Source organism: Pecten maximus, chromosome 14 (genome assembly GCF_902652985.1).
Source record: "Pecten maximus chromosome 14, xPecMax1.1, whole genome shotgun sequence".
NCBI lineage: Eukaryota > Metazoa > Mollusca > Bivalvia > Pectinida > Pectinidae > Pecten > Pecten maximus.
Genome location: NC_047028.1, coordinates 19411856 through 19437277, shown reverse-complemented (window position 1 = coordinate 19437277; position 25422 = coordinate 19411856). Strand labels below are relative to the sequence as shown.

General features: G+C 36.3%; 2 protein-coding genes across 2 annotated transcripts; both read left to right on the top strand.

The window, feature by feature from the left end:
* The first annotated feature begins 1479 nt into the window (after positions 1-1479).
* On the top strand, positions 1480-11121 carry LOC117342617 (monocarboxylate transporter 10-like). Its single transcript, XM_033904815.1, has 7 exons — positions 1480-1539; positions 1798-1886; positions 5614-5736; positions 7762-7905; positions 8542-8688; positions 9007-10143; positions 10612-11121. The coding sequence occupies exons 3-7, from the start codon at positions 5619-5621 to the stop codon at positions 10761-10763; spliced, it is 1698 nt and encodes a 565-aa protein (XP_033760706.1). The 5' UTR covers positions 1480-1539; positions 1798-1886; positions 5614-5618; the 3' UTR covers positions 10764-11121.
* An 888-nt stretch (positions 11122-12009) lies between these two features.
* Positions 12010-25199, top strand: LOC117342618 (monocarboxylate transporter 12-B-like). Its single transcript, XM_033904816.1, has 8 exons — positions 12010-12155; positions 15863-16440; positions 18892-18951; positions 20993-21098; positions 21533-21676; positions 21844-21990; positions 22167-23171; positions 23933-25199. The coding sequence occupies exons 4-8, from the start codon at positions 21032-21034 to the stop codon at positions 24094-24096; spliced, it is 1527 nt and encodes a 508-aa protein (XP_033760707.1). The 5' UTR covers positions 12010-12155; positions 15863-16440; positions 18892-18951; positions 20993-21031; the 3' UTR covers positions 24097-25199.
* The last annotated feature ends 223 nt before the right edge of the window (positions 25200-25422 follow it).

Here is a 25422-nt window from a genome sequence, read left to right as displayed (position 1 = left end):
TAGGACTCGTCAGTGATGCTGGGGACATCATACAGCTGTTTCGTCCTTCTAGGACTCGTCAGTGATACCAGGGACACATACAGCTGTTTCCTCCTTCTAGGACTAGTTAGTGATGTTAGGTACATAATACATCTATTTAGTCCTTTTAAAACTCGTCGTTGATGTTCGGGACATCATATAGCTTTTTCATCCGATGACTCGTCAGTGATGTTAAGGACATCATACAGCTGTTACGTCCTAGGACTCGTCATTGATGTTCGGGACACAATACACCTGTTTCCTCCTTTTATGACTCGTCGTTGATGTTAGGGACACAATACAGCTGTTTGCGTTCTTTTATGACTCGTCGTTGATGTTAGGGACACAATACAGCTGTTTGCGTTCGTTTATGACTCGTCGTTGATGTTAAGGACATCATACAGCTATTTCCTCCTGGGACTCATTATTGATATTCGGGACACCATGCATCTATTTCGTCCTTTTAAAACTCGTCGTTGATGTTAGGGACACAATACAGCTGTTTGCGTTCTTTTAGGAATCATCATTGATGTTCGGGACATCATGAAACTCTTCGGCCGACTAGTTAGTGATGCCAAGAGCCTAAAGTTCAGATACCATAAAAGGCGACTAAATGTAAAACTTGAAACATTTTTTCATCATTGAGTACGCTCATCAACACATTAAACACAGGTTTATATGAAATGTACAAATGCAAAATGTGCTTACGACCTCCAGGCTGCAAGCAGAAAACTAACGGCACAAAGTTATGTGGTGTTTTTGACTTTCTTTCGGATATTTGGTATTACATGTATATACTACAAATGTAAACTTACACGTAAGTGAAAGCAAACCATCCCTTTTTTGTTCTAATTTTCGACCTCCTGGTCTTGATCACGGCCAATCATTGTTAAATAATAGCAGGAGGTCAAAAATTAGGAAATATCATATGTTTTGCTGCGTTATAAAAAATAATTTCCCTGAGGAGAACTTTTTGCGATTATTTTTAAATCTATGTAAATATTGAATTTTATCACCCGAGTTATAGTATAAAGTGACGTAGGTGATTCGTGTGTTGTGTTTAAATGAATAGTCAATAATAACTTACTTAAGTACCTCTTATAATCGATATCGATCCACCATATGCATGTATATATTCAAATAGTCCAATATAAGTAATCCGAGGAATCACCTGCCATACTCTATTGTGTTCATCCTAATGTCAACATAATCAATTTATAACAATACAAACTAAAACCACTATGGAATTACCCATTCATCAATCTTTTCTATTTACTATGTATAGACTGCTTACGTAGGAACCTGGCTGTTCTATTGTTGGGGTGTTTGGGTGATATTACTATAAGCAATGTAAACGTGTAAGCGACATGGACGGCATAACAATGTATCTTAAGTCAGTAGCAAGTAAGGCTTACTGAATAAACAAATTGAATTGAATTGAATTGAATTGAAGACAATGGCTCAAGGTACCTGGCTCCGGTTGGTTTACGGCCATTGTGCTGAGGATTATCTTTCGAACAGGTATGTTTAATTTTACTAAAACGTATTGCATATGTTTCGTAAATTCGTCAAAAATTCCATTTTTGCGGCAGAATCTTAAATCTGTATTAATATAATGTAATACTCTATTCCCGCGGAACATAGCGGTAAGCGGCTGATGTCGTTATTGTGGCTTAAAGCATAAATAATATAAGTAATGAAAATGCTGGTAACTGTTCATCACAGATTAACTAGTTGTCTACGAATGACGTAAACAAAATCCGCTTGTGTATTCTACAGCCATTCTTCAGTTGCCGCGAACATTTAGGGAACCCGTGAGGACAGGAAAACCCGCGAGAATAGGGAACCCGCGACGATAACAGAAAACGGTAAACATATATTGTAGCTCAATGTTTACCCAAGATACTTTGTTTCGAGGGGTGAAGGTTGACCAATGCTAACGTGTAGTAGTTGATCTGATGATCTCATTGGGCCCATTATCTCCACCCGTACGATATGAAGTCATTCATGTTTGATGCTCGTTGATATACTTTGTGGTCCCTTATCTCTTTCTGAGAACAGGTCATAACATGTGCCAGCCATGCGCTACATATCGGTTTTAATCATTAGCTATATATTTTAAATATCTTAAATATTAACTACATATTTTAATTGTTAACTGAATATTTTAATTATGAGTAATACATTTTCATAATTTGCTGTATATTATATATATTATTACTTCTATCTCATAGGGTATTTGATTTAAGTTTTGGGTACCATTCGATATATGGTCATTACATACATGTATGTCAACGGTCATTTCGTATCAGCACTTAGACTTACAGTGCCTCGGGTTGATTTCTAGGCGATAGATAGGGTTCGTACGAGGAAGGATTTTACTGTAGTTAGCCTCAAATCTATCGTTTAAAAATTGTATATGGAGTATCCCACTTGCATGTAAAGCACCACTTTAATGAAGGAATATCTCAATTAATCCTCAGTCACGAGATATTGCATACTACTCCGACGACAAACACAAAATATGCACACAACATCAAAAGTTAAACTCTTACGCTCTAACATGGGCCAATATCCAACAGTTTTAGTTTCTCGTGCCTTCTTAATATGCAAGTGAGTAGATAATTCCATCCCCAAAGATATTCTATATCGTAGATATAGGACCCCGAAAATCAGCATATACGCAGCCGGCCGCGTATCATCTTTAAGGTATTACAGGTATACCAGATCTGTGATATGACTTTACGGTATTATCTGATACTGGCAATAGATACGGGTATACGTATCAGCCTCCTTTTGACAGAGGACCCCCTATTAATATATTACACGTATACGCTTCTGTATTACTGTGTATAGCGGTTCGGGTGTATCTCCCCCATCCAGCACCCAAGGCAAAATGAATTACAAATATTTGTCTTCCTTTTACGTTTTCAAGGGGTGGGGGGAATGGGTAAACGTTTTGAAGGATGTGTTCCAGAAAAATCCGTGATCCCTCACCGGGCACCCCACCATCAGCTGGACATGCGCTGTGATATTCATATTATCAGTACGCGATGTTCGATATACGCTCCCTGTTAGCGTAAACGTTTACACTCAATATAACATTACCTAACTCGATCAGGTTGTCACACAGTCTATTTGAGGGACGTACCCTCGTGTTAGGTGACATATAGGCATCTCTAGGTAGACTTTGTGAGCGAAGACACTTGTGCAGTTCTTTTTGGTAAACACCGACCGTTTAACCGCAGGTTAGTAAGTACCATTGTACATCCTCCTCTGACCTTCACTACATGTTTTTCGTTCTACTACGATTTACCTTTTGACCTTGATAGTATTTTATCATATAGATTAATGACCTTGATAGTATTTTATCATAGAGATTAATCTACGAACATTGACAAATGCGGAAGTTTTAAGCAGCAAGAAAGATACATGATGTTATATAAGTAGGTTACTTTTTTTTTTTTTTTAACGTGGTGTTTATTAGTCACTGTGATATTTTCTGGATTATCGTGACAAGTACATCTCATTCATTTTCCACGTTCTGATTTTAGCGTGTACATGTATTCGTGTTGACATTACAAATCAGCTGATTTAGAATGTACGCTATGTATAGAACGAGGTCAGAACATTGTGTAAACATTAATACCATACTTTTTAAACGGGCAATCTTATCGCGAGTTGTTCGCTTTTCTTATCGAATTCAGTTTCGTGTCAACATTGCTATGGTTCTCATCAAAACTTATCAGAAGACACATTTTCTGCCCACCTGGACAGATGTACCACATTTTACTTGTAGTTAAAAGGTACATATAGTCTTTTCTAAAGGAACAGACGAGGGATCTCTTCTTCTTTATTTTTTTTTAATATTCTATTTCATTTATAGCATCAAAGTCGTAGCGTTGTATTTGCAGTCGTTATGTAGCACCTGGGAACACGCAGGTATCGATTTATGTATAATTATTTTGTATGTTAAAATTAAATTTATTTTTTTAGTTATAACCTTTGAAATATTAGGAAGCTAATGAACAGCGATTCAACTCGACCATTGACCGACTTACGTAGATTGCATTATCAAAGCACTGTCTATAAAAATGGAGGAAAAACAAGAACTTAATATTGAATTGCTTCAATTTTTTTAAATTCAAAATACTCATAAATTACTTATTTGTTCTATTTCAGTAGACCGTTAAACTGATATATTATTAGTCATGTAACACGTTAATTGGAATATCCAATGGGATGGGGATTTACATCGGCGTTGATTCTACAGACCTCTATCTAACCCGTTTCTGTGTGTTTGTCAGTATGCCTAGTATCATAGAAATCTCTCGGATGAAGCTCTTATACAATAATTTTCTAAGTGTAAACTACTTGTGATCCAACCAATTGCCTCTCTGGCCGTAACCATGGTTACAGGGTTAGTTAAACGGGCTACCCGTTGAGAACATGCGTAGCAAGTATTTGTACAATTAGTGACATCTGTTGTCCGGCTGTATATGACAACCTACCTGTAAAGTGTTTTTAAAACCTTATATCAATTACTTACAATGTACAATGCAATGTAGTCATTGTAGACAAAAATAATCAAAAGCTAGTAGGTTCAGTAGATGCATGTACATTCAGGTACGTACACGTTCAGATTTGGAGTCAGACTCGTATCTTATGCAGAAATCTACAGATTGGTAAGTGTATTGATACTTGAACCATTCAATGCGAATGCAATAATATGAACACTTGTAGATTGGTCACCATTTTACAGTAATTAGTATTGAGAATACCTTATAATTTCAATTAGATTTTAAGTAAATTCCATCACATGTATATTAGGCATTAGTTGATGAATGCTGCATTTTGAAGTTATTTCTTTTGTACCCTGATATATATGTATGGTTAACATATAAAAAGGACCTGATCTTAATCTATGTGAGTTGTACATGTAGCTGTAGACTACGTATTGCCTTTGCAAGATGAATTCCAGATGAATTTCCCCCATCATTCACCGATTTGTCTCCCTGTTGTTCGAGATTTCTCTGTCAACTCCTAGGTATGATTTCCGTTTAAACAGATGTGAAAATAAATTAGTTTGTCGGAGAAAAATTACCCTCTACCTTACAGGTGTAAAAGCAACCCACCTCTATAACGTCCACTAGTGCAACCTGTTAAATAAAGGTTTGGCTTTTAATTCAAACATTTTGTATTGCCAATCATCAACGAACATGGGTTAGACACAAGTTACTACAACTTATCTACACCTTCTCCCAATAATTTCTTCAATGACTTTACGAAATAAAAATCTACCGCTGGATTTGAAGAAAGTTTGAGAAAGGGCCTGAGACAATATAACTCATTTAAGTACTTAGCTCTTTGAATAAATCCCTGCTTACAATGGCACGATTGAAAGACTGACTATAGTCGGTGAGAGGAACCCTAGGTATATGAGTCACGTGGGCGGTCCTTCTGTAACTGACTTGTTTATGATCCTCTGACCGAAAACTGAAGAAACACAATTGTAACCGTATCCATGCTATAACCATAACGACCCCTTTAACATAAATATGATATATACCATATCTGTATGTTTATGTCTTATAGGCGTGATGGAACAAGGTGAACGACAGGAGAAAGAAGAGGAGGAGGAGGAAGAAGAAGAAAGGGAAGAAGAAGACGACCCATATAAACAAACAGATCGGGGATGGGCTTGGATTGTGTTGATAGGTAAACGTTTGGCTAAGGATGACGTGCATTAGGAATAGTATGGTTTAGTGTGGCGTCCGGAAGGTAATGTTTGGCACGTCAGATAAGGATGATTCAGTGTGGCGTCCGGAAGGTAATGTTTGGCACGTCAGATAAGGATGGTATAGGGTGGCGTCCGGAAGGTAATGTTTGGCACGTCAGATAAGGATGGTTTAGGGTGGCGTCCGGAAGGTAATGTTTGGCACGTCAGATAAGGATGGTTAAGGATGGCGTCCGGAAGGTAATGTTTGGCACGTCAGATAAGGATGGTTTAGGGTGGCGTCCGGAAGGTAATGATTGGCACGTCAGATAAGGATGGTTTAGGGTGGCGTCCGGAAGGTAATGTTTGGCACGTCAGATAAGGATGGTTTAGGGTGGCGTCCGGAAGGTAATGTTTGGCACGTCAGATAAGGATGGTTTAGGGTGGCGTCCGGAAGGTAATGTTTGGCACGTCAGATAAGGATGGTTTAGGGTGGCGTCCGGAAGGTAATGTTTGGCACGTCAGATAAGGATGGTTTAGGGTGGCGTCCGGAAGGTAATGTTTGGCACGTCAGATAAGGATGGTTTAGGGTGGCGTCCGGAAGGTAATGTTTGGCACGTCAGATAAGGATGGTTTAGGGTGGCGTCCGGAAGGTAATGTTTACCTCGTCAGATAAGGATGGTCTAGGATGGCAGTCAGTAAATAATGTTTACCTCGTTGAGGAGTTGAGGAATAGGGTTGTTCCAAATATGGCGACACACAGCCATGCATTTCAATTATACACAGTATGTAATTGAAATTAGGACGATGTGTGATGTATGTTACATTGCATATGTTGCCATCTGGTTAGTATGTATTGGTAAACTATTAGCCCTATTCCTAATATATCAACAAAGTAAAACCCTTCATAGTTCGGAAGTGAGGGTGAGCTTCGATTCAGTTCAATTTAAGTTCAATCTGACTGAAATATCAAATGCAAAACAAACAAACAAAACAAAAAAACAAAAAACAAAACATCTCAATAACAAACCATGGTCATAAATCCTTAACTATTAATAATGTTATTGTTTTGTCGTGTGGCAATGATTTAAAGATGAGAAAATGGACCAAAAGCGGTCGTGATAGCCGATGATGCATCGGCTGTGGAAGGGATGGATGCTACATATTTGTTTTTAAATCCACCAATGAGACTGTCCGTTTTAAAACAGCTCTATGCTATTTAACCTACTTCCATTCCACAATCGATGTATCGTTCGATCTACACGTGTTACGTTACACTTTGTTGATACATTAGGAGTCGGGGCTAATATTGTTTGTTCTAGTGAATACTAACCAGATGTAGACGTTTGTGGATACATGCACATTACAATAATTTATCAACAGAGTAAATTCATGTGATTTTCAGCAATGGGAGTTATCGCCCTTATATTGTATTACAATGGGCGAACTTGATTCTGACGTGCCGGTGTGCCGGTGGCAAGGTGGGAAGGCGGTAAAATTACTTGATTGTGTCCCGAATATGCGCGCGCAATTTCGGCATGTGCCGATCGGCGCAAATTCCAGCCGGTTTGAAACCACCGGCACACCGACAAACAAGATGGCGACGTGTTCAACCGAAAGATTAAATTAAGTGAGACGTTAAAGATTTTCAACTTATTTTGATCCGGTCGGGCTATTTTAGTCATATATATATTGCAAAATAAGCTGATTTTGAATGTTCTGCAGCGTTTGTTGTTTACAATGCTTCTGAAATAGTTTATTCATATATAAATGTATAAAATAAAAAAATAAAAATATGTTTTGGTCTATGTCGGCCATATTGCAAATGAGCCGCTTTGCTTGAATGTACGTGCCGTCGGCAAGCTCAAAACCGGCAAACGGCACTGACGGCAAGCTAGAATCAAGTTCGCCCATTGATACACAGTATACACGGCTTCCTCTGTTGTCAAAACACTAAGCCAACGAAAATATAAATGATTGAAACTACACCATTCTCTGTATAGTTTATTTTTTCTCTGTTCTTTCAGCTGCGACACTGGAGAGTTTCATGATAGTAGGATTCCTGAGATCGTTTGGGATATTCTTTGTGGAGTTCATAGTGGCTATGGATACAAACGCGTCCATTTTGTCATTGGCCTTATCAGTACAGACACTGGTTTTCAGCCTCCTGTGTAAGTATGATTATTTAAACATAAGAATCATATTGAGGATTACAAATGAGGATACATCTAATTTTCTATTTTGTAGCCTTATTAACTCTGACTTCCTTCTGTTTTATAGCTTTGGTGTTCATGACTTTCGTTCGAGTGGTTGCTCTATTTTGTAGCCATGGTGACCATGACTTCCGTTCGATAGGTTAACCCATTTTGTAGCCGTGGTGACCCCAACTGTGTGTGAGGTTGATTTGTATTGTAGCCTTGGCAACTACGAATTCCGTTCGAGAGGTTGATCTGTGTCTGCAGCTTGTGTGATCCCAACTGTGTGTGAAAATGATTTATTCAAGCGTTGGTGATCTTGACTGTTTTATGTTTTGTAAGCCTTGAAGTCCTAGACTATGTAACGTTGACCTGTTTGGTAGCCTAGGAGTTATAGACCATGTAATGTTTTGTAGTCCTAGACTATGTATTGTTAATATGTTTTGTTGCCTTTGAGTCCTAGACTTTGTAATGTTACTCTGTTTTGTAGCCTTTGAGTTCTAGACTATTTAATGTTAATCTGTTTTGTAGCCTTTGAGTTCTAGACTTGGTAATATTAATCTGTTTTTAAATTTTGGAGTTCCAGACCATGTAATGTTTTTTTTTTTTCAGCCTTAGTAATCCTTACCATTTGTGAGATATTGGATGCTAATCGACCGTTTATAATTATTGGCGGACTCCTGGCCTTTTCCAGCTACTTCTTTAGCAGTTTCGTGAAAACCCCGGAACTCCTCCTCTTGACCATAGGATTCTTATTCGGTAAGTATTTTTGAAATATTCCGAACGAACTATATAAGTGTTAATTTGAATAGTATACCTATTATGCTTACACCATTGAAATTGATATATTCTGACCAATGGGACTATTAAAACGTACACAAAGATTGGAGTGAACGGCATTTGAAAAGAAAATATCTATACAATTTAAAGGTTAGGAAACAAACCTAGTTTCAGATGTTTTCCAACACTTGAATCTCGACTGGCATTGGCCTCTTTAAAGTTGCCATTGTAAATTGAAATTAGAACGTGTGTTCACTGCACTTATAAGATTAAATGTATTGGTTTTATTTACAATAGGGGCGGCCGGGGCTTTTGCTCACGGGCCAGCAACAGTGATGTTAGGGAAATACTTCGACAAAAGACGTGGAATGGCTAATGCGGTAATGAACTTTGGTGGGAGTTTCGGCGGCCTGGTCCTCCCAAACCTGTTCCGGATCCTTTTGGATATGTACGCTTTACAAGGAACATTGTGGATTGTCTCTGCTTTGCTTCTCCATATAATGGTCACAGGATCACTGATGCGTCCTCTGAAACGTCGCCCAACGAAAAACAAACTAAGAAAGGAGAATGGAGGGAGCAATATTACAAAACAGTCTGAATTTAATGGTGTGATCTACAAACCAGTTAAAGTTTCAACAGCTTCCATTGGCCAGTCTTATGACAGGCTGGTCATTAATCAGTCGAATGGACGGGGTCAAGCATGGAGTGATAGGAGGTATCAAATGGTACAAGCAGGACGACGACGAACGGTTTCGGATTCCGGAGTGACTGACGACGTATATGCTACGAAATCCCGTTTTCACAAAAGCTCGGAGTTAGCCCAGGGACTCGGAGACGCCTTAGGCTCCCTTGGTAATATACACTTTTCTGTGTCGTCAGCAGGTGACGGAAATGACAGTGAAGACGAAGAGGATTCCTGTACTTCTAGGTGTCATAAACTCACATGCAAGAATGTTCTTGGAAGTATTTTAGATTTAAAGCTTTTGAAGAATAAACTGTTTTTGATGAACTTGACAAGTTCAGTATGTTCTGTGTTTGGTCTTGCCCTAATAGTGACCTATCTACCACATCACGCAAAGGACGTGGGAATGAGTGACCAACAAAACACACAATTACTTACAATCATTGGTTGTACAGATTTGCTAAACAAATTCATACTAGTCTTTATCGCCGATAACAAGAGGATCAAACGTCATTTCCTGGTTGCGGGCTCCTTAATAATTACAGCTATATCTACTCTGCTGATTCCCTATTGCACCGAGTTCTGGTCACTTGCCCTTTACTCGGTGTTGTATGGGACTTTCCACGGGACGTTTTTCGCCATGCTTGCAGTATTAGTCGTGGATTTTGTAGGGATTGAACATATATCGAAGGGATTAGCAATTACCATGGTTTCTCATGGATTATCGATATGCGTCTTTAATCCTATCATAGGTAAGAATAATTCATTTCTGGCTCAAATGTACCACGCTTTCAATTCATATTGAAGTTTGATGATATACAGGTATTATGTAATGTTTGCACAAAACAACTGAGAATACCAATATACTAACGGAACCGTCAATCTAACTACAAATCGAATAAAATTAGCATAGTAATCAATAATACAGTAAATGCATAATACAACCAGATGTTGCTGAAGGTTAAGCTTAATTGGCGACACCCGCCATTCAAATCTAGTGTAAATCTAGTGCAAATTAAGTCACATCCTCAATATTTTATTTAGTGTGCATGGTCTTTATAACATCGTACATTTGATATTATTAAGCTTGATGGTACTTCCTTATTTACAATTATGTTCCGGCTTTTTTAGCCATATCAGAAGCAATCTTCAGGTATACAGATTTATAATGTTATTCTTGATTTGTTTGTCTATAATTAATCATATACCGTTTTATACAGGTGCTATCCGGGATAATTTCCACTCATATACACTAGCGTTCTACCTCATGGGAGGTTTTATGTTATTCGGAGGGATTATACTGTTCTTGGAACCGAAGATACGCCAATATGAAGAAAGGAAGAACAAAGATGCTATACAAACAGAACTATAGTGAACCGCAAAAGCATTATAATTCACATTAATAAATGAATAAACAAAAAACGTATTGTAGTGTTAATTGTGATAATGTGGTTACTTTCCAATCATGCACGGGAATGAATTACTTCAACTCATACAGATAAACTGTCAATCTCGATCTGTCTGTATTTTTAAGAGTTTAGTAATCATGACTTGATATGAATTACTATATATGTACTTTTTATTGCATTCACGTAAAACTAATGTTATTCTAAAATAGTACACATGAACCTGACATTATCACCTGTAATCGTATACACTAGTCGCCGGTATACCCCTGTGACGTCACATGCCGCTCGTTCTATATCATTTCTCACATCTAACCCTCTCTACAGTCTGAGGATCATAGCCACATTTTGGGGTGTAACGAACATGTGAAGGCGATATATGGCTTGATATTCCAGAGGGCATGCTACATTAGACAAAATGTATCAAAACGAGTATGCAAGAAGGAGATATAATAAAAGATTCGAGAGATTATGAAGCATAACTATCTTAATGTTCATAAGCTAGCATCGATACGACAGACAGTAGTTGCATCTTCACAATATTTTTTACACTCATTTTCAGTACAAAATTAACAGAAGATACTTTATTTGATGATCAATTAAGATAAAATGATATATGAAAAAATACAGGTAGATAACAGTTTTAAAGATAAATTTAGCAATATACACGAAATTAATTTGTATTTTGTTTTGATTTGAAGTTAAACATCAATAATTGAACACTGTACATTCACAACGCCTTCGAATGGTTCGATTTGAGTGAACACAGTCACAGAGGTGACATGCACAGCTACAACGTAAGAAGTGCTAAATTAATACTACAGTCGCATGTAAAGATTAGGCTTGTGGTATATCTTGTGTAGGTGTTTATATACGAGGCGCATTCGGAAGGTCGGTTCACTAAGCGGGTACGTGCATCCACATGCTGTACAATATATACAACTTTCCTGTGTGTGATTAGAAGACCGGTAGTGCTGGCTAGCTCGACTTCCGGATAGCTGGCAGCTATAATACTGAAAGTCATTTAGGAATGTGATAATTATGAATGCCAAAGTGTTGTAATTGCTAAACCGTGAATGACACCATATACGGCCCGTTTTTGGTGTTCATAGTAATATATACGTACATGAAGTATATTTGTGGGTCGGAACAAGTTCATAATATTACTCTGCTTACCGATTAGGGGAAAAACATGTTGGTACCGAACGTCACTCGCTCAGATGAGAACATGTTGTGCGTCTGCATTTTTTGGGACCGAACGTCACTCGCCCAGATAAGATGTTGCATTGGAAAGTTTATACATTGTCTACACTTGTACCTAGAAGTGACAGGACTAACTTTGCAGATGGTCTCAAAAGGTAAAATACATAACAATCAATAGTTATATATCTATTGTTTACTTAGCTATTGAATAAGCAACTATTATTGATTCTACTACAAGATGTGTTTCCTTTGACATCGAATAATGAAGTTGTTAAAGAAAGCTTAAACGACATACAGTTAAACAATGGACCCACAGGCCAGGTCGTGTCCGATATCAGAGAATGTAGATGGTATAGGCAACATTTTGTACGTTTTACTAAGTAAGGTACAATGATGACAAATAATGTAGAGATTATAGGAATCATCAACTTTTTCCACCTGGTAAATTTATACGGTGACCAAGAATGTGGATATTATAAGCAACAGCTTGTTCTATTAGTTAAGGTTATACCGTGACCGATAATGTAGATATTATAAGCAACTGATCGTTTTATTGAGTAAGATTGTCCGGTGACCGATAATGTAGATAATATAAGCAACAACGTGCACGTTTTACACAGTATGGCATCAATATAAAGAAACCTGAGTATCCTTGCTTGAGGCCAGATGTCATACCGATAAACCATGGTTTCAACAAAAGGACACAATAAAGCGGCCCTTTAATTATCTTAACACGTTGATTGTATGTTAAATGATACCAAGGCCATACCTTACAGTGTGGCAGTTGAGACTGTTTTCCTTTGGTTGATTCTTACCACGTGAATTAATTAACAATTGACCGAATGACGATCAGTCAAGACATATAGGGAAGCAGATGATTTATTTTTACACATAATTTGTAAGTGCATGTTTAGCATTTCGTTGAATGCTACTGCTAATAGCACTGTTTTATCTTTCTATTTCACACAAAGTTAAAGGTTTTTCTCATGTAGAAGCAGCGTCAGTATTTTTTGAGTATACAGTAGTATTTGATCACCAGATTACAGTAAAACACCAAAAGTTTTTTTCATCTTTTTTATTTATTTATTTTTTAACACAACCAACACGAACAATTTGGCACGTGTACATGCATGTATGCTTGCTATTTATGTAACCTGAATACATTGATAATTTGCCGTCTTACCATTTAATATATAAAGTGTGTGTTATTGAAATTTGATGTTTCTGCAAGGAACCGACGGGGTTTTACTGTAGTATTTCTTTTTTGTTAATGATTGTTGAATCACCATGAATACATTAGGTGCAGTCTAATGAAAAGTGGCACCCAGGTTTAAAATCAATAAATATATGATTCATCTATTCATATGCATACCTGGTAAGGTAGATATGATGTCCCAGTGCATGGCCGTTAAGGTCTAGTGATTAACAGACATAAAACGGTTTAAAGATTTTTATGTGCTAACTACTACGTGTAATATGAACCAGAAAGTGTGTAATATTTACATTACTTATATGATAACTCCTATAGACTTTCTATTACAGGGGTCGCGGTGGCGGAGTGGTTAAGGTGTCCCGACACGTTAACACTAGCCCTCCACCTCTGGGTTGCGAGTTCGAAACCTACGTGGGGCAGTTGCCAGGTACTGACTGTAGGCCGGTGGTTTTTATCCGGGTACTCCGGCTTTCCTCCACCTCCAAACCTGGCACGTCCTTAAATGACCCTGGCTGTTAATAGGACGTTAAACAAAAACAAACCAAACCAAACTTTCTATTACAATCAAACATTATTACACGACACAAATGCTTAGTTAGATAAACTGGACTCACAGTCATGATTGTGATAGCTAGTGTTAACAATGTTTAAAGCGACTATAGCAGTAAAAATCACATTTGAAAAAATTAATATCAATCGAAGCTTATTCATGTATCAATAAAACATAGACGAATCCAGGAGATTCGTGGTTTCCATTCAGGGAATTGATTGTCTATCGTTGTACATGATAGCTATTGGGGAGTTTGAGATATTTTAAAGTAGATATAACTAATATATCTAATTACCACTGTATTTTCTCCTAAATTAACAGCAACACAAATATAGTATATATATAATATGAATATAATATAAAATATTTACTCTTTTTTTAATGGAGAGAACTTTAATAAAGGCTTAAGCCTGATGTTCAATCAATTGTTTTACCAATGAAATATGTTGAAATGAAATATGAAATATAAAAATGACAGGAACAATATATCTATTTATTTGATAGTTAAATTTAGACCTTAACGTAATCTATTGCATTGTGTGGATTGGGTCCATTATATAGTTTGTCAGTTTGGAATTGTCAACTTTGTAACAACAGGGAATGACTTAAATAAGCCAGCTAATTCACACAACAAAAAAACAATATTTTACAATGCTCCACATAATAAGTTGCTGCTGGGTCGCTGATCGCTGTTATTAACATTTTATTCTTGGCTGATGAAAGTCGTAAACTAATGTAAATTAATCAAAGACGAGATTGAGGGCACCTGTTTACCATATGTTGGTTATTTGATCATTTAAATGAACATGAACGTTAGGCTCTTTAAACATTTTCATGATGATATTTTTATCAGTCTACTTTCCAGTAAAGTATCTGTCTGCTGGATATCAACTAATCTATTATCCGACTCAAGGCTAGATACCTACAATGGACATTTTTAACCTTCCTCCAGTTTGACATAGTCCAGGCTTTCTACAAGTGCATATTCAAAGGATAACTTTAAATATTTATAAATTATATTGGTAAAATAACCTCTAAAAGGTACAATGATGGCATGACCAGACTTTCCGGAAAGGATAAGCGTCTTCTGCTTCATTTTTATAATCTCAATGTAAATCTAGGTAGAATGCAGGTGTTAACAACGTAATCACTATGAATATCAACAAGCTTGACTAAAATCACCCAAAGCATTATGATATTTTCTAATAAGATGCTGATCTGGACCATACAGCATTCCAATGGCCTTCATTAACTAGTATGTTTTTGATTTATGTGGCCTTAGGGTAGGGTAGGTCTCTGGATATCGAATCAAATGTGATATGAAAACACCGAGGAAGCAGGATTGCTACTATATAGAAAGGGGAAAATAGACAATGAGGAATTATGTTGAATAATCTGAAAGTTCTTAAGTTCAAGTTTTACGGGGTGTATTCGATCGACATGGACATTAAATGTTGTATTGTTCAAAATTTAAAGATGGAAGCTTAAAATCTATCTACTGAAAACGCCGTTCACCTCTCATGGAAACAGAATTGGCATCACAAAAGAATGAAGACTTTCCTTTAGCTTTTAATAAACAAGGAAAGGGAAACTTTAAATCTTAAATATGAAATGACACAAGTTACCTTTTCCCCGCGCCGTTAGTTGTCCTTTCCACGTCACACAGCGAGCGCACGATTGGCTAGTTAACCTTCTTACTTCCCCACCATCTGTCCAACACTTATCTGTCTGAGTGACCATGTCCTTCATCTCACTCCAGTACCCAAGTAAGTACATGTTTTTTGCTCATCCTCCTTATATTTCTGATCTTTATTTGTTATCATGGTTGTGTTACAGATAATTTGTATCAGAAACGTTTGAAAGCAACATCTGAGTGCTTTAAGATGTGGATAAACAAATTGTTTCTCTCTCCTTTTTTTGTGTTTGTGCTATATATGCAGCAGAGCAAAAGTGAATTTTATGCACCATAACATTTCTAACAACGAAAACAAAATTTGTCAACAAATTTACGTGTATGTTGATTATACATGATCAGCTCTACAATTTAGATAACAATCTGAAAATTATAAATCAGTCGTATCGTATTACTTTAATTTAAGGATGAGATTTTGAAGACATCTCCAGCAACACCTGACTATCCCGAGAAACAAGAGCATGTAATGGAAAGAGCCATACCACATAATGGAATGTGAGCCAGCAAGTTGTTTTTGATGATATAACTTCCTGTTCGCGTGGTTTGGCAGACGACCGATGCGTTGAGTCCGGTGTTGGGATGTACATGTGCACAGTGGACACAACTAACTCTTTATGGACCACACATAGCTGAATATTTTGCGAGAGAATTTGTGGTAATTATGTTCATTTGACATCAACGGTATTGGGCGTTTAATATACCGACACACAGGAAATAAAAATAACTATAATGATCTATTCCTGTATTGATGACAGTGTGACTCATTGCCTTGTCGATTTAAATATGTAAATTTATTCAAATTGAAGGAATGAAATCTTCCACAATTATGCAGCTTGTGTATGTGAGTGTTATTTTGCAATTTCTAACATTGTATATGGTTTGGACTGTGCGTTACAAAGGACCATTGATCTAGGATACCAATCACCATCACCAGTCTTTAAGGACCAAAGCAAAGCACTTATCATCATGTAAAAGCCCGGTAATGTGAGTATAATGTGTTCTTTGTACCAGCAACAAGTGTTTTTCTCTCTCAAAAAAAAAAAAATGAAAAAAAATGGATCTGATACAAAGTTTATAATTTGATATTAAGTTCACTTATAGGGACTGTTAGGATACTTTTTACAGGGAAATCTTCATGCTATAGTTGAGAACACTAATACTTTGTACATTTGATCTGGTACTTCAACCCAACTAAAACAACAATATCCATTTATAAAACTTTGCCATCCGCCATAAGGGGTATAAAAAGTATACCAATATCTATACTGATATGATTATCGAATAGGTAGACAAAATAATTTAGTGCTGAGCTGCCGTTGTCTGTGGGATTCCACCGAAAATGTGTTGATCCAGATGAGGTACTGACAGACAAAATGCTTACTGTATTCCCTGAATGTCTCTCTTGTAATTATTTTTGATTGACCATTTGCCTCTGTAGAAGGCTATTGACTTTTTAATCACGTTTACCAGTTGTCAGTATAATGTGACCAGATGTGTATCAGACTCCGGAACAAATTGTAACCTCCAAAAAACACAAATATTCAATTCAAGCATTAACTTGGTATACATTAGGAGACAATTGCTGTTGATATGATGATAATGCTATAATCAGCCTAGCGCCTATATCAATTATATGTAAATATGCCAAATAGGTACTTTAGACAATTTGCCTCACTATTGCCGATAATTGACAGAACAGGGTAGATAACATGTCTCTACTTGAAGAGCTTGGTATTAGATTAGACACACGTGTGCAACAAATTCTTGGTAAATAACAATTTGGGCCAAATATAGATCTACTCGATCCAGCTTAAACTGCAATTCATTCCAAATTATAGACGACAAGTCTTTTAAACAATCGTAGGATTCCACTGGGTATATATACAGAGATTTGCCGCCAACACATCAAGTAAAATATTGAATTAATTCAATTTGCAAGGAATTTCAATAAGACACTAACGGTATCATACTGGCAATAGAGCACGATATTTGAAACCTACCTGTTGTAATTTGCATAGTGTGTATGTGAGTTTCTTCTATCATTGTGTAAATGTGTGTTTCCTCTATCATTGTGTAAATATGTGTTTTCTCTGTCATTGTGTAAATGTGTGTTTTCTCTATCATTGTGTAAATTTTTGTTTTCTCTATCATTGTGTTAATGTGTGTTTTCTCTATCATTGTGTAAATGTGTGTTTTCTCTATCATTGTGTAAATGTGTGATTCCTCTATCATTGTGTAAATGTGTGTTTTCTCTATCATTGTGTAAATGTGTGTTTTCTCTATCATTGTGTAAATGTGTGTTTACTCTATCATTGTGTAAATGTGTGTTTTCTCTATCATTGTGTAAATGTGTGTTTTCTCTATCATGGTGTAAATGTGTGTTTTCTCTATCATTGTGTAAATGTGTGTTTTCTCTATCATGGTGTAAATGTGTGTTTTCTCTATCATTGTGTAAATATGTGTTTTCTCTATCATTGTGTAAATGTGTGTTTTCTCTATCATTGTGTAAATTCGGGTTTTCTCTATCATTGTGTCAATGTGTGTTTTCTCTATCATTGTGTAAATGTGTGTTTTCTCTATCATTGTGTAAATGTGTGTTTTCTCTATCATTGTGTAAATGTGTGTTTTCTCTATCATTGTGTAATGTGGTTTTCTCTATCATTGTGTAAATGTGTGTTTTCTCTATCATGTGTAAATGTGTGTTTTCTCTATCATTGTGTAAATGTGTGTTTCTCTATCATTGTGTAAATGTGTGTTTTCTCTATCATTGTGTAAATGTGTGTTTTCTCTATCATTGTGTAAATGTGTGTTTTCTCTATCATGGTGTAAATGTGTGTTTTCTCTATCATTGTGTAAATGTGTGTTTTCTCTATCATTGTGTAAATGTGTGTTTCTCTATCATTGTGTAATGGTGTTTTCTCTATCATTGTGTAAATGTGTGTTTCTCTATCATTGTGTAAATGTGTGTTTTACTCTATCATTGTGTAAATGTGTGTTTTCTCTATCATTGTGTAAATGTGTGTTTTACTCTATCATTGTGTAAATGTGTGTTTTCTCTATCATTGTGTAAATGTGTGTTTACTCTATCATGGTGTAAATGTGTGTTTTCTCTATCATTGTATAAATGTGTGTTTACTCTATCACTGTGTAAATGTGAGTTTCCTCTTTCTTTTTGTAATTATTTTTTCCCGATCATTGTGTAAATGTGAGCTTCCTCTATCATTGTGTGTAATTTTAGTCGCCTCTAAGACATCAACACTATAGACATTCAGCATTAGTGACGTGTGTCATTTGTATTCTAGTCATTAGTGACACAAAGATGCAATCGCACATGCAAGCTGTTATGGTCGGTAACCGACACCAATAGATAAAAACTGTGTCATGAGCATACGTGTGTTTGATTGTTCCAACCTTTCATTTACCTTGCCCGTATAGGTGTCACTATTACAACCTGTCCACAGGTTACCAGATCGCGGTACCCTCACCCTAGCACTGGTTAGTCTCACTATTTTTCTCATCTTCTCTCCTTATCGTTCAGCTGTGTGTGTTGTCGCTATTGGATGGAACAATATGTGTGGCTAGAGTAGCCTATATGTAATGGTATGGTCTACAGCAATATACGTTACTACGTAGACGTACACCAGCTGGAATACGTTTCGTATATATTAGTAAGTATTACGAAGACAATCCATCAAAATTATTCTTGTTATTATAAGTGTTGTTTATTTTCTTAATAAATTTCTTCCGATACCTCGACTAATAAATTAGATCTTGTATTATGTTAGATCTTAAATGATTATATCTGTAAAAACTGAGATATCATTATTTAGTAACTCCAATTTAAAGGTCGATAGCTCGCTTGAATTCAACGGCTGGGTCACCTAGCTGTATACGACACCATGTAGTCCAGGTATTCAGACAGATGTAAGCGATCATTCCTTTACAAATATAATGGGAAAACGAGACCCTTGGGTGACGTGGGTTATTATTCTGAGGATAGTGTAACATTTACTGCAACTGAAATGTTTGAATTAGTTTTGTGAATCATATTGTTAACTAACCTATATTTCTTACACACATTCGGGAAAAGCTACCGTTATAGCCATACACCTGTCTAGTAATGAGTTCTGTGCAAGGTTTGAAAGACGACCGTGCCCTTTGTTGTTAACAAAAACGAAGTGAAATCATAGTAAAATAGACAATGTATTCGACTTTTTGCGTAATCTGAGGTTAATACCTTTTCCTTTATCGATAAATTCTTGTAAAGACGAAAACTACACTTGTTTCCTAATTTTCAATGCAAATGTACATTAACCAATGATGAAATACTATAAATATGTCGCGTCCTACCTCAATTACTATTTTCATGTATACAATGTAGTGCAAATTACAAACTTTCATCTTGAAATGCCAACCCGGTATCCAAACATCCTAATATAACAGAAGTGAAAACCTTTTTTGTCGGAGACTCAATTTGGATACGTTTCTCGTTCAGATGATGGCCGGAAATATCCACTGCTGTCTTCGCTGATTTCCTTTTTATGAACCACTTATACCTAACGAGAAGACAGTTAACATATCCAAAACATAAGCATTAGTGATGTTAATTTATATAGCATTTTTGTCCGTCGTTGACGTACGTATTGACCAGCTTTCCCATACGTTTACATTTGGAAAGAATACACCATTGATAAGAAATTGACCTGTGTCCTTAGATGACCTATACACTAACCATTGCCATAAGCCTGCAGATTACTGTATAATTAAATGGATGGCAGTCGATGACATATATCTGGGCTCACTTGTTTAAAAGGTGATTAAGCTAATCATAGTTTAACAGCAATTTTAAAATCCTGATAAAATCATTTCTGGTACAACAAACTTGATCAAATTTTATGAAAATATAGCATTCCTCAATGTTTGCTTATCTGCCTATTTTAAGGAATATAAACACGACGGTTTTGAAGTAAAGGTGAAATAAGATTTTCACTGATAAAGTGATTAAGCTAATCAACGTTTGAACAACTGGGCCCTGGTCGGTAGGTCAGGTTTGATGACCTTGCAGCGTACACTATCATCTTAGTGCCAGGTTGATAGTGGGATCGACTTAAGATAGATGTAAAGTGAAAGAAGAACATTTTAATTGACCATAAGTACCGGCATACTCTATCTTAAAACATATGAAGATATTGAGTATTTAACAAAGGGACATTTAAATATATTGTGTGTCGATGTTGTTGTAGAACAATACCGATCCGATTTATTCGTCAGGTGAACATTTAGGTCTATAGTCTACTTTGTTTTCAGAACGTGACATTACTTTTATTTGAACCCAAACAGCGGCTGTCGTAGATAAACTTTAAAGGTCCTTGTCCTTCGGAACACACACCTGATTTTATTGACTTTGTGCTTTTTCATGTGTCTAACTACATTTATAGTTTCGTGAAGAGAGCTGTTAACTTTTGTTGTTTCTAAATGAAAATATCTACTTTGAAGATCCATTGCAGTATAAAATAGCTTTGTCCGACCTTTACAGACTCGGCAATCCGATCTAGATAGTTTGACAAATGCAGTGATGACTGCAGAAGACAAACGTGGCTCGGCCCCTATAGACAGGGGGTGGGCATGGGTCGTAATGGCAGGTAAGTTTGTCTGTTTTTTAAAGTATCTCGAGGTTTATTTCCTTGATAATGAAATATGTCTCCAATATTTAATGTCCTCATTCTGTATATCAGCTTATCTTAATTACTGTTCAATTTCGTTCTATTGTCAATTGGTGTTTAGATGATAACTTTCTTAATTAAGCAGTAATGAGTGGAGAGGAGTGGAGTGAAGTGGAGTCGAGTCGAGTCGAGAGTCGAGTCGAGTCGAGTCGAGTTGAGTATCAAGAAAGGAATTGACAGTTGGGAACCATAACAGAGACAATAAATGTCATTTTGCAAGCATTCTTATAATAATACAGATATGTGTGATGCAGGGAGCGGGGTTTTAAATTTGTAAATCAAGTGAATAGTAAGGTGATAAAATGTGCTTGCTGGATCCAAAATTTAATCGGATTGTTCCCTCTTAATTGTAGCGGTCATGCTGTCAACATTTCTCGAGATGGGATTATACAGATCTTTTGGTATATTTTTTGTCGAGTTTATTGAGACTTTTGGATCGAGCGCTACCATGACGTCGGTGATATCAGGCGTATACTTAGCAGGATACAGCATTTTTGGTAAGGTTCCTAAGCATATGTTTCTTTGAATGAATCAGTGTGGTTTCGGATTTACAGGATGCTCATACAAATATAATCATAAAAGGTGTCAATCAACAGTAAAGTGAAAACTTACTCAATAATTACAATAATATGTTTTGTGAACTGTGTGCTATGCTCTATTTTAGCGCTGGTTATGATGACGTATGGACTGGGAAAGGTAAGCTGTCGACAGTCAGTGATGACTGGGGGCGTCTTCCTAGCTGTCGGCTACCTCCTCTCAAGTATGGCTACCTCTATAGAAGCCGTAATCCTTGCTCAGGGAGTATTTACCGGTGTGTTAATATGCTAATTGCATATCTTTCATTTTTATTGTTCCGCAAACATCAACTAACGATTAGATAATTTAATGAAAGGAACTATAACACATGAGTTAACAAATGATACGCTTCTGTTTCGTTTTATTTGTTTTCTAATTAATCAAATGTTTATCAATCTACTTCCATTTCAGCGATCGGATCTGCCTTAATACACGGCCCAAGCATCGTGATACTCAGTAAATATTTCGACAAACGAAGAGGACTATCAAATAGTCTCGCTATCTCATGTGGAAGTTTAGGTGGCCTGGTATTACCCATTCTTTTTCACGAGTTAGTTGAAATGTATAACTTAAATGGCGCTTTGATGATAACTTCTGGCATTATTTTGAATTGTACTCTTGCTGGTACATTGATGCGGCCTATTGACCAATATAAATTGGAAAGTAATGATTCTTTCCTGACGAAGGAAATCAATAGTCAGGATGTGGAAGAAGCGATGAATGTGTCAAATGGTGAAGATATACAGATGTTACAGAACTCACGGCAAAACACGCGTTCTATTAGTTCAACTGAGACAATAAAGAAAACAACGGATATTAACGAATCTTCCGGAAGTTGTATAAGTTTAACTCATATACCAAATTATACAGTGGATCATGAAGTGCAGCTAACAGTTGATGACATAGACAATTCCAAATGTGCTTTGAGATGTGGAATTTTATCGCAGATATTTGACTGCAGCCTTTTCAAAAATTCACTTTTTTTGATAGTTTTAAGTGCAGTTTGTCTGGGTCAGATTGAATGTGCCCTTGCACACATTTTCATCCCACCATACGCGAAAGATCAGGGTATTGCTGACAGTGACATTGCTCTGATAGCTGGAACTATCGGGATCGCTGAATTTGTCGGCAGGTGCCTAGTTAGCTTGCTTGCCGACGTACGATGTATTGAGAGACATGTACTCATATCTGGTTCGTTAATAATAACTGGTATTGTCACCCACTTTGTACACCTGTATGATAGTTTGTGGACATTCGTGATGTTCTCAGTTCTGTATGGAATTTTCAGTGGGGTACTAGTTGCCCTATACTCTCCCCTCTGTGTTGACCTTTTGGGAGCTGACCGCATGAGGAAAGCGTATGGTATATCTTGTAGTTTTACCGGAATAGCAACAGGGGCATCGGCCCCATTATTTGGTAAGTAAATTTGTTAACGACATCTTTTTATTTAATGTTTGTCAATGCTGATGTTTTCGTGCATAGGTTTTCCTTATATTATTAAAACGAAATAGGTTCGCTCAAAAATAAATAAGAATATGGATAATAATTGATTGAAAAGTATATACCTGTATATATAATGAAAGGTCGTAACTGTTAACACGACGTGTGATGTACATTTTCAACAAGCAGTGATGATAGGTAAGATGGTGCATAACATCCCTCTTGATATGAATTTTTATTTTCTTGCAAACAAAAAGTGTTATTATTACGTGTACCATGATAAAAACAGTAATATCATGTCGTGTTCAAAAAGCATATTATTGATTTACACGTGGTATTATTACAATAAGTTTTGTAGAAAGAGGTTAACATTGGCGTGATATAGGATTACGGTGGTGTTATTGGTAATGCATCGTTTTAAACATGACGTTTGGGGTTATCCATATTGATTTTTTTCTTACAAAATATACAGAAACCAAGAGAAACATAGACTGCATGGCGAGTTTGAATATCACAAATACATTTTAGCTGTGTTATTACATACCAAGGTCTAAGGACTTTTGATTAAGATATTTTACATAGTTCTGTTTGACAATTTAACCCTAAATCTTTATATCTATTAATGAGTGTATACCTATATCTAATATAATTTCCGTTATGGGTCTTTATCTACTGACGCATTATTCTCTGTGTACGTTTATTGTAACTTAAACCATTCCGTTTTCCGTACGTTTCAGGTTTTTTGAGGGATATGACAGGTTCTTATGTTCTGTCATTCCACCTAATGGGAGGATGTGCAATGATTGGTGGGAGTGTTCTACTGTTGCTACCCTGGGCGAAAAGATATGAGGACCGGAAGTTGAAGAAAAATCAAATAGCTAAACAAATTCCATGTATATAGGCATATATGTCGCAGTGTTGAATGTAGGGCATTATCTGATGAAGAACCAAAGACATCTACTTCGATTTATTCTAATAAAGTCACCTCAATAATTTATAATATACATGTATACACTTTACTTACCGTACGTGTCTGAATGATGCACTTTAATTCATTTCAGGCTATCTGGTATACAGAATATATGTCACTTTGTATTGTAAGGTGCTTAGATCTTTTGTAAATATTTATATGAAATACATATACTACATTTTCAACATGTAATACAGATTTATATCATCCACATTTGATGCAAAAACAAAATGTCTTGAACCTTATTTTTGACGAAGTGCATGTGTGCTATATTGGGGAAAAGCCATACTTGCAGTCGAATGTCTCTAATTGTATTGTATATATGTAATGACACAAAACACATTAAACATTCGGCATACTCGATTTGTATCATACATTCTGATAGCTTGTCTTGTGGTTCAATAGCTGGAAAACGTTGAATTCCAATTATGACGATTTGACACCTCCCATGAGACAGCAGTCCTATATATACATTTCATTGATCGACGTCAAATTTAATATAGATTGTTAATTATGATTGATTCTACTGGAAAGAAAATTAAAGTGTTTCGATACTTGGACGTAAAACGGGTATTGTTTATATAGATTAAATACTTTATTTATAGCCTTCAATATACAGTTTACCATAAGACGATATGATGACAACAAGGTAGAGTTTTATAAGGGCCAATTATGTCCATTTTTCTTTGAAAAGTATCTTCGGTGTACACACAGGTAATTATAATACGTGTATCCAATATTAATCTTATCTCGCCAACAACTATCAATAATATCCAATAAAGGTCTTTATGTTGCTGCGTTCATATTTGTATGCGATTATTTATAGACTTGTATAAATTGCACGTAAATAATTATCGTTTTTTTTTTGTAATATAAAATGTTATGCTTTCATAGGAGTTGTTATACCACTGATTAAAGCATAAATCACACTAGCCCGAGTTTTCTCTGGCCCTGTCACCATGTCTGGTGTAGAGCCTGAGCGCACTACTATATGAAAACCTGGAATTATCCGACTAAGTTTGGCGTCGCTGAGAATTTGGTATAAATACAATAAAATCGGGTGTGACATAACACCTACCTTACATATATGGATAAAAGAGATACATTTTTGTATTTATTTACCCCAGAACACAAATTTAGTCCCATCTAGGTGTTTTATTCCGTCAGTATAGACCCTCACTTTACGCTAGTCAAAATTTCGTTCTGTTGACCCGCCATTTTGTAAGTGACAGTACGACTAACCACCCGAATCGGAAC